At 43.1% G+C, this 10,058-nt stretch overlaps 1 protein-coding gene across 1 annotated transcript; it reads right to left on the bottom strand.

Moving 5' to 3' along the window:
- Positions 1-504: 504 nt before the first annotated feature.
- On the bottom strand, positions 505-7,148 carry insm2 (insulinoma-associated 2). Its single transcript, XM_043697821.2, has one exon. The coding sequence runs from the start codon at positions 4,181-4,183 to the stop codon at positions 2,771-2,773; it is 1,413 nt and encodes a 470-aa protein (XP_043553756.2). The 5' UTR covers positions 4,184-7,148; the 3' UTR covers positions 505-2,770.
- Positions 7,149-10,058: the final 2,910 nt, after the last annotated feature.

The raw sequence follows: 10,058 nt of genomic DNA, 5'->3' as shown, positions 1-10,058 counted from the left end.
AATCAAATCATATCTGGAACACAGTGTCTTTAAAAATATATATAAAAGTTAGGCTCTAGACTATCTCCATAATATACTTTGGGGGCTCTCGTCTAGTCAATAACATTCTGTCCAACACCTGCTGCCAGGCCCTGTTGAGCAATGTCAGTAGCCTTTGTTCTTATTTATGATTTTTAGCATCCACCATAGTTGTATTTTTTTTTCTGATTCTATTTTCAATCACTTAGGTTCCATGAGCAAGTTTCTAGCTGCGTAGAAAACTTTGGTTTTCTATTTTGTTCCTTTTTAATGTTTTAATTAAAGTAGATCTACACTTAATGAGTTAAGTTTATAAGATACTGCCATCTCATATTTCTCTTTCTCAAGAAGCTAACCTGTTTTCATGTTAATTGCAGAAAACATGTGATAGTAAACTATAAGTGAATTTACAAAAAGAAAGAACCTAAAGTTAAATTATATTGATTGCTCATTACTCTGAGCATAACTAATGCACAGTTATTTCAAGTAATTTAGTTTATTAAAGTGTATGAAAATAGCTCAAAATGACTTAAGCAGGTAAGAAATTACAGAGTAGGAATTATTTGCGATTTTTAAGAAGATTTGTAGTTCAGTTGTACATTTGCTCACTGTGCTAGTAGGTTTGTTCTCAGACGTTTTGTCACCATGCAAGGTAACATCAGCAGTGAGCACTTATTGAAGCACTGGTGTTCTGTCCTGCTTTCTATTTACGTGTCTTGGTCTGTTACGGTAGGTGACATCATTTCTGGCTCTTTTTCACAGAGATTGGTAAATGAGGTTCAAATCGATGTATTCATTGATGGCGTTCCACTTTGAATGCCAGGCCTCTAGAAATTCTCGTGTGTGTCTCTGTTTAGCCTGTCCTAGGATGGGTGGTGTCCTTCTTCGTCTGTGTGTAAGGATACTAGTGATAACTGGTGATGTCTTTTGGTGGCTAGTTGGTGTTCGTGCATCCTGGTGGCCATTCTAGGATAGGCTAAACAGAGACACGCATGGGAATTCATAGAGACCTGGCATTCAAACTGGAACTCCATCAATAAACACATCAATTTGAATGCCATTTACCAACCTCTGAGAAAAAGAGCCGGACATGACATCACCCACAATATCAGACCAAGACATATAAATAGAAAGCAGGACAGAACACCAGTGCTTCAATGGAGGCTCACTGATGATGTTACCTAGCATGGTGATGAAATGTCTGAGAACAAACCTACCAGCTCAGTGAGCAAACTTACAATCAGAGTAGGAATTATTTTCATATATGAACTACCTAGCACACATTACAGTAAATAGCTAGCAGGGTAGAAATATTGCTTGCATGAAAAGCTATGTTGATAAGTCATTACCACATTGGCCACAAAAAATAAACAAAATTGCAATTATTTACATAATGTAGTACAAGACATGTAAGGCAAATAATACAAAGATACATCAACATTAATGTATTGAGTTTTAAAATAGATGCATTAAGGCTCCCTCTTACAAAATGTTGTATTTTATGATGACCTTTGACAAAAATGATGCTGCTGTTGCAGTATGCATATCCAGTAACACATTTGCAAGCATTCTTTGAAAGAAAAAATGTAATTATGTATATTCTACAAGAGTATTTGGATATATGGTGTGCCTTGCTCATTAAATGGACTTCTGCTAAACAGTAAATTCAAATTTATATCTAAATCTTCATATATTTTCTATGCTTTCCAGAATATTTTCCCCATTACAAGGAGGCAATTAGGAGTCTGTGTTCCAGAGTCCCGACTAGTTATTCAGAACATCAAAAAGATCTAGCCTAAATTGTGTAGGTTCCAGATTGTGAGAGATTGGATATACAACAAAAGATGCATATCAGGACACCGTAGAAGTTCTGATGCATGGACACATGTAGGAATCCTTTAAACTTCTAATAAATAATTCCTTGCTGCACAGGTCCCTATGCAAATGTATCCACTCTGAGCTAGAGTGAACAACTTAGGACAATCATCTTCTGCCATTCTCCATGACAGTGAGAAACCATTGGCATTTCACTGTCACAGACAGCCTGAGTGTTTATAGAACATAGAACAGTACAGCACAGCACAGGCCCTTTGGCCCCTGATGTTGTGCCGAGCATTTATCTTAATCTCAGATCAACCTAACTTACACACCCCTCAATTTACTGCTGTCCATGTGCTTGTCCAGCAGTCGCTTAAAAGCCCCTAATGTCTCTGACTGTAGCTTGAGGCATCACTATACATCAAGTATTGGACAAGACAAAGAAGCAAGTCTCCATGAACTACCAGAGCCAGTACATGGATAGAACATGTGCCATTGCCATTGTACTATACCCACATTTTCTCTCTAGTACCCACCACTGAATAGTGAACACACCTTACAAGTGGTCTATATTCAGCACATTTGCTAAACAAGTCACTCATTCGGATGCTCAGAATAAATAGTTTGGCAGCAGTCGGAGCAGGTTCTCGTTTAAGATCATATTTTCTTTAGTGAGTAAGAAATGATTTTGAGTCTTTTGCGGTATGTTTTGAAAAGAATGAAGTACACAACGCACTACATAAAAACAGTCCATTCAACCCAACCTGCTTGTCCTATTCACCTTTCCTCAGCTATGTTTATGAATCCAATCTCCTAGCCCCTCCTTAAGCATGTCTGTACTACTGGCCTCAGCACTCCCTGTGGTACACGCTCTTACTGTGTTCTATATAAAGACATTGCTTCTGGATTCTGAGGTCTCACTGGCTGGAGGCCATTAGCAGCCTGGCCCGGTGGCGAGCTGCAGGAGGAGGAGGAGCTGCCGGTTCTCTGACGGGTGGGACTTGGTGAGGTGCCTGCTCAAGCTGGCCGAGCTCAGGAAGCTCGAAGGGCAGTGTCTGCAGGTGAGGAGCTGCCCCCCGGTGCCGGCGGCAGTCTCCGGCAGCTCGGTTGGCTCCCCGCGGGTCACCGCATGCCAGAGCAGGTGCTTGTTGTGGCTGTCGGCGGACGGCAGGTTCACATTGCACAGCGGGCAAGGGAAGCTGAGGCGGCGCCACTGCAGGCGCCTGTGGCCCGGGGAGCCGGCCGCCTGGTGCCCGGTCTGGTGCTTCTCCAGGGAGGCCTGGCGCCGGAATCTCCTGCTGCACAAGCGGCACTCGAAGCGCTGGGGGCGGCTCGGGGTGACGGGGGTTGGGGCCTCGCTCGGCTCGGAGCTCAGCGCGGAGCTGTCCATGGTCCGCAAGCCTCCGCGGCTCTCCCCGGCGCTCACCCCCGAGGAGTTCTCCTTGCTCTCTGGGTCTACCCGCGGCTGGGCTCCGGGCCAGTTGGCCCCCTCCTTGGCAGGGTCTGCCGCATCGCCTCCCGAGCGGGGTCTGTGCCACCTGCGGTGAGATGCCAGGTTAGCCGGGCAGCTGAAGACTTTCTGGCAGTCGGGGCAGCGGTATTCCACCCGGACTATCCTGGAGCATCTGTGCTGGGCCAGCGAGAAGGGATCCGAGTAGGTCTCCCTGCACAGCTGGCAGGTGTAGGCGGCCAGGAGCCGCGGCTTTGCTAACGGTGCCTCCGCTTTGCAGTCGCTGGCGTCCGCTTTAATTCTCAGACCGAGCACAGGGGAAGTGCTGACCTCGTCCTGCAACTGGGGTTTCCTGCTGACTTTGGGCTTCTTCGGGCGCACCTTGTACTTGCAGCGCCCGGGCTCTGGGCCAGCTATCTTGGTGCCCGGTAAAGCTGGGGGGTGTGGGTCAGTGCTGCCAGGCCGGGTACCCTCTGCCGGTGCCCGCAGGGACCACTCCCCCGGCCTGGCGGCAGCAGCTGCGGAGGATGAGGAGCAGGAGGAGGAGGTGAGGCAGCTACTGTCCAAGGCAGAGGGTTCTGGTTTGAGGTGGGTGGCTGTGACCAGGCTGGAAGAGGCAGCAGGACACCCAGTAAGGCCCCGGCCTAGAGCAGTGTCAGCCTGCTCTCTCTGGACCTGGGCTGGCACCAAGCCTTGATCCTCTGTCATCCCGTGGTGAAACCCCTCTGGGCCGCTGCTCTGGGAACCTGACTGGGCAAAAAGACTGTCCGGGCACACGGCTGGCCCCATGCCCACTGTCAGAGGGTGGCCTTGAAGTAGTTGATCGTCCTCAGCCCGAATCCTGTATGAAACCCGGGACCATTTGTTGTTCCTTTTCACTAGGAATCCTCTGGGCATCCTCGAGCCGGCGTTAGACAGATTACAGAAGGCGACCCGTCTGGACTGTGCAAAGCTTTCAGGAGCCGAGTCAGGCCTATATTTCCTTCCCCTGTCTTCCCCTCCCCTCCCCCCCTCTAGGTGTCAGGGATGGACATCAGGAGACGGTGGTACTGACTCTCCACATTGCCCTGCCTGGCTTTTATTGACGGAGAAGCTGTTTGTGGAAGGGACTGATAGTCCAATCAGTGCCACCGGATCGCTCAGGATGGCTCAGGAGGTGGAGAGAAGGGACGGCGGCATGGTCGATTGCAACAAAGAGGTAACCAGGGATATTATTTGTGAGATGGGTATAGAAAGAAAACTGCAAGGGAAAAGAAAACCTCCTTGTCTTGCCCTCCCTCAAAAGACTTGCACACACACTTGCTCACACGTGCAACTTTTTAGTATGACATAATCTGCGGCAGCCTCACGCTAACTTGGACGGGATTAAATCATTTTTCTCAGGTACAGAGGACCCCTTACGTAGCGACTTCTGCTTCCAGAAGTCCGCTTTTCGGACGTAAACCCGTTATTCCCTCTCCCCGGCGCGAAACAATAATAAAATAGACAGTGTTGTTATTCTGTTGCCTGTTTTATTGTGTTTTAGATTCAGTGCCTTTCAGTCACATGTTTCCTCGGGAAATGTATTTTATTGACAAAACCCTTCCGTGTGCTAACCTGATGTCAGGTCAGAACAGATGATTCCGTCGCAAATTGTGAATCAAGGCAGTGTTTGTGAAGGTTTCGGGGTTTTTTTGTGATAGCTAAACGCGCTTCCATTATCCCGCGAAACGGAAATCACTTCTCGTGTTCGCTTTAATTGTTGATATAATTGAGTTATCTTTGGTGATAATAAACTATTTGATCCATCCGGAGCAAGAAAATAACGCTTCTGCCATGGTAAATCCATTCGATTTCTAAAGGCATTTCCCAGCAGCAAGCGATCAATGGTTGTAGAGTTTGGAGTAATTGCACACAATATATTTTACTGGCGTTGAAATAAGCGTGAATGGACAGTATTGCAATTTCTTTCTTTCACGTGTGGGACATGGGTCTGTTTCCTAAACCTGGCGGGTTTTATTTTAACCACACAACAGGTTAAACAGGCATTGGGGAGTGAGATAAATCAGTGTACACGTTGTGGATCGATGTGACGGTATTGTGTTTGAACACCCAAAGCGCTTCCAGTAAAAGATTGTCGATGTTTTGTTCTGATCGAGAGAAGGCAGTCCCCCTGATGGACACATCGATTGAGCTCTCATCGTGGTACCGTGAAATTACCCGGCTAACATAACAGAACTGCGGGCTTAGATAGCCATCGATGTAGATGTAATAGCGGATTGTTTACGGCCAGGTCTGTTTGCAGAACAAACACTGGTTCAAAGTGTAGGCTTTAATTTTCCAATGGTAGGTGAGGAATCTAGGTCAGCTTTCCCTGAAGAAAGGCCAATCCAACGCCTAGATGTCACCAGCACTGAGCGTGTATTTTCGGTTGTGAGGGTGAGGGTTTCAAAGCTAAAACGTCTGACGTGATTTTGCTGAAGAATTATATTGCTGTGCTCTCACAGACTGTGCGGTCATGAGGACGCGTGTCGCTGTTATTCAGCCTCGAAATCCCTCTCTTTGATGTGCTCATTTCCGAAAGAGGGTATAATGTGGATTCCGTCAGCATTGGAAAGGATTGACGAGCTTTGAAACTGTACCTTAAGGAACTGGGAACATCTGTAAACTTGAATAAATCTTGTGGAACTTCATCCGAATGTTTGTTTGGGGAAAGGGCCGGTTTGTATCGCTGCCTGTGTTCAGTGATCTGAGAAATCTCCGGCCAACCACCGGGCTTATCTCCATACAACTGCCCCGTTTTTATTTCTCTCTCACCGGCACCGGAGCTAGCAGGATGAACTGTCTCAGACCTCCCCTCCTTTCGGAGGAATACGTCTTTAAACTACACCTCCATCAGATTCCAGGCTTAAATGTTATGTGGAGGGGAGGGGGACATAAAACGATAAAACGCAGTAGGATTCTGACAGTGTTGATCTTGCAATTTTAATCCTGGGGTTGACCGACTGTGTATTTATGACTGGGGCAAGATCTTCAGAAATCCCCCATGAAGTATGTGAGTACCTGGAGAATTTTGTCAAGACCATATAACTCACGTCCATATGAGTTTAGTCGAATCGTTCCGAAAAATAAGAGAACAGTGGTGTGTGCTATAGCTGTGTGTATGGGATACATCACAGTTCATCACGAATGTGTTCTGACCCAGGCACACGGCTGGTGAGTTCACACAAAGCAGATATCACGTTAGAGGCGACTTGGAATCTCTTGAAAGCCCAAATAGAGAAATTAATTAAGGGTTCAGAGTTCCAATGCATGCTGCCATGTGTATTCAATAAAAACAAAAAAACATTTAGGAATTCTGATCCTTGTATTTAAAACAAAATGAAAACAATAAAAATCACACATTGCTGAATAAAAAGTTGTACTCCTGGAAATCAGAAGATAACAGAAATACCAGACCCAAAGCAGTAACAATTCCGAGAAAGGGGGCTTTTTTATCACTCTGTCGTTGCAAGGAAGAATTGTGTGGCTTTTGTATAGTGCCGGCTGATGCACCGAAGTCAAGCACAGGAGCTGTTTATTGTCATCAACCAGGGACTGTGGAAATCTGTTCCATTTAGTAAACCTCATCAACATTTTGCACATCATGAATTTGAGGGTATTAGGTTTAGTTCCTTCAAAGTGTTGATATACACAACTTTACATATCGTTCTAAAATACAATAAAAATGTTTTATCAAATTGAAAATGTGAACCTACCTGTAATTTGGGGGCAAAGGAGAGAGATTTGAATTAAATTATTTATTACTGTAATTATTATCCCCAGATTATTCATTACTGTAATTTTTCCAGAGCGTTTACTACTTTAATAAATACTCCCAGATTGATTATCCAGATAGTTTGATACTTTAATTATTATTCCCAGATTGTTTAATACTGATTCTTATTCCCAGATTGTATAGTAATGCAACTGTTATTCCAAGATGGTATTCTTTACCCCCAGCCGTGAGTTATTTGAAGCAAATACACTGAAGCCTGTGAAAGCTAATGGCCTTTCAAGGATTCCCAAGAGGGGATTAACACAATAGAAGTTGTCATGTGTTGTTTCAGCTTTATTATTATTATTATTGTATCTGATCAATTAATTGATGAAAACCAACAACATAACACCATTGAGCGTATTCTGCCTAATACATACATGGAATAGTGCCGGCAGATGCTTTATAATTGTTTATTTATGTTTGTTTAGTCCCAGTTTTTTGTGTGTGTGTAACCCGAAGCTCAGTATTCAGGATTGGACAGGCTGCAGTAACTTGATGCCAGCTGACATGTGCGTCCCTGACATCGTGAATGACAGGGCAGCCAGTTTCCATACAAAAGTAATGGCTATGGGACTCGCTCAATTCCCCGTTCTCAGCGTTTGCCTGGTACCGATCGCCACAACAATAACGTCTGCAGAGGTATTTACTAATCCACTTCCCCAAACCTCATACTCTCGATATGTCACGCTGTTTGATTGCCCCATTTACTTTACATGCGAGCGCTCATATTTAACTAACAATTCCCAGAAATGTACAGATGATATGCTGCTTGAAAACAGCTGATGGAAAGTATAGCTGTACTTTGGAACCCTAATGCGGGTAGGTTAAAAACATCCATTTAACTGTACCCGCATGGACATCTCTAGCGTCCTCGAAAGATGCAAGCGGTAGAGTAGGTAATAATTCCGACTACATCAGAACATTAGGAGAGATCTGTATATAATACAATTTTATGTATTTACCTGTAAGTGCAAATATAAGCACAGTCATAAATTACACTGAGGTGGATAAAATACATCCCTAATGTCTATGCAAATAAAAGTCACTTGTCCTCATCCCAGACCTACTGATCTGTGAATAGAGAGCAATGGAAAGTTATGCCATGTTTCAATTCATCAATACTGTTAGTCCATACGGTCGGAACTCCATGTCATAGAGCTGTGGGTTCAGAGTCCTTGTGTATCTTTATGGCAGACATAGATAGATTCTTGGTCAAAAAATCTGGAGAAAGGGCAGGTCGTGAATGCAAGAAGTGTCTGGCCAGCCATGAGTCTGTTGAATGAATATGACTGAAGGTCAATTGGATTTTTTTCTGCTTTATGTCTTTTGCTGTGCTTCTTCTCTGAACTCTGTCTGATTGTGTTCCATTATATTTACATTAGTAGGAATCCTTAAGTAGGAATCATGGTTTGTTCAAGTACCATGGCAGAGTGATGGTGAACAAAAGGTAGTCATTCAGGTCCATTATATCTGTGCGGCATTTTTGGAGAGCTAACAAATTAGTCCAATTTTTCTGATATTTCTCCTTAGCACGGTAAATGGTTTTAATATATTCATCCAATTTCTTCTTGAATATTATTATTGAATCTTCCTCTACCATTATTTCAGGCAGCTTATTCCAGACCACAACAACCTGAGGTGCAAAAATGTTTCCTTACGTCTTACCTGGTTCTTAGTCTATCATTTAACCCTCTACTCACTGGTTACTGGCCCTTGCCATGAAAATAGATGATTCTTATTTAATCTGTCAAAAATATTCATCATTTTGAACACCTCTATCAAATCTCTGCTTCCATTCTGTAATGGAACTAGCCCAAATTTTCTGATCTCTTGACAAGTCTCCAAAACCCAGTGTTATTATAATAAATAATTTCCATGCTTTTGTACTCAAAAGCCTATCATAATAAAGTCAAAAAAAGCTTTCTTTTTAAACCATTTTGCCCTTCAAAGATTTGTGCATTTATAATTTCATGTTTTTCAATGCCTGCATTGTTTTAAGACTGTTTAAAAAACACTTAATTTCTATTTCATCTCTTTATTACCTCTATCAGATTGTATAATTTTATATTTCACTACATTAAATTTCACCATGTTCATGCAGTTCCATTGCCTGTTTATGTTCTCATAGAAACTCTCTGAGTTCAAACTTCAAAAATATGACCTAAATACCCTGTCCAAATATATGTGTAAGAACAGCAATGCCCTTAATATCAATCTCAGGAAAAAAAATCATTATATTCCTTTATCCTATCTGAAAAATAACTTTTTTCTATCCATTCCCCAATTTTGTTTCCATACTACCACTATCCCTAAACTAAATTGTTTTTAATTTTACTAACAGATCTGTTATGTAGTTCTTGTTCAAATGTGTTTTGAATGTCCATTCATGCAACATTAAGTAAATTATTCTGGACATCTTTTACATCACTTTATCAAAGAACTTAATCAGCTTACTCAAATAAATTTTGCCTTTAAAAAATCTGAGCTTCCTTTCTTTTATTAGGCATGTGGATGTAAATTTGCTCACTGAGCTGGAAGGTTTGTTTTCAGATGTTTCATCACCATACTAGGTAACATCATCAGGTGAGCTTCCGGTGAAGCACTGGTGGTATGGCCTGCTTTTTGTTTATGTGTTTAGATTTCCTTGGGTTGGTGATGTCACTTCCTGTGGTGATGTCCTTTTCTGTGGTGATGTAATTTCCTGGTCTTTTTCTCAGGGTGATAAATGGGATCCAAGTCAATGTGTTTGTTGATAGAGTTCCGTTTGGAATGCTATGCTTCTAGGAATTCTCGTGCATGTCTCTGTTTGGCTTGTCCTAGGATGGATGTGTTGGCCCAGTCAAAGTGGTGTCCTTCCTCATCTGTGTGTAAAGATACTAATAAGATTGGTCATATCTTTTTGTGGCTAGCTGAAGTTCATGTATGCTGATAGTTTTCTGCCTGTTTGTCCAAATTCATGTTTGTTGCAGTTCT

This window comes from Chiloscyllium plagiosum, unplaced genomic scaffold (assembly GCF_037043375.1).
Source record: "Chiloscyllium plagiosum isolate Xiang-an unplaced genomic scaffold, Cpla_swu_hap1 HiC_scaffold_8, whole genome shotgun sequence".
NCBI lineage: Eukaryota > Metazoa > Chordata > Chondrichthyes > Orectolobiformes > Hemiscylliidae > Chiloscyllium > Chiloscyllium plagiosum.
This window is presented reverse-complemented; position numbering and strand designations above follow the sequence as displayed.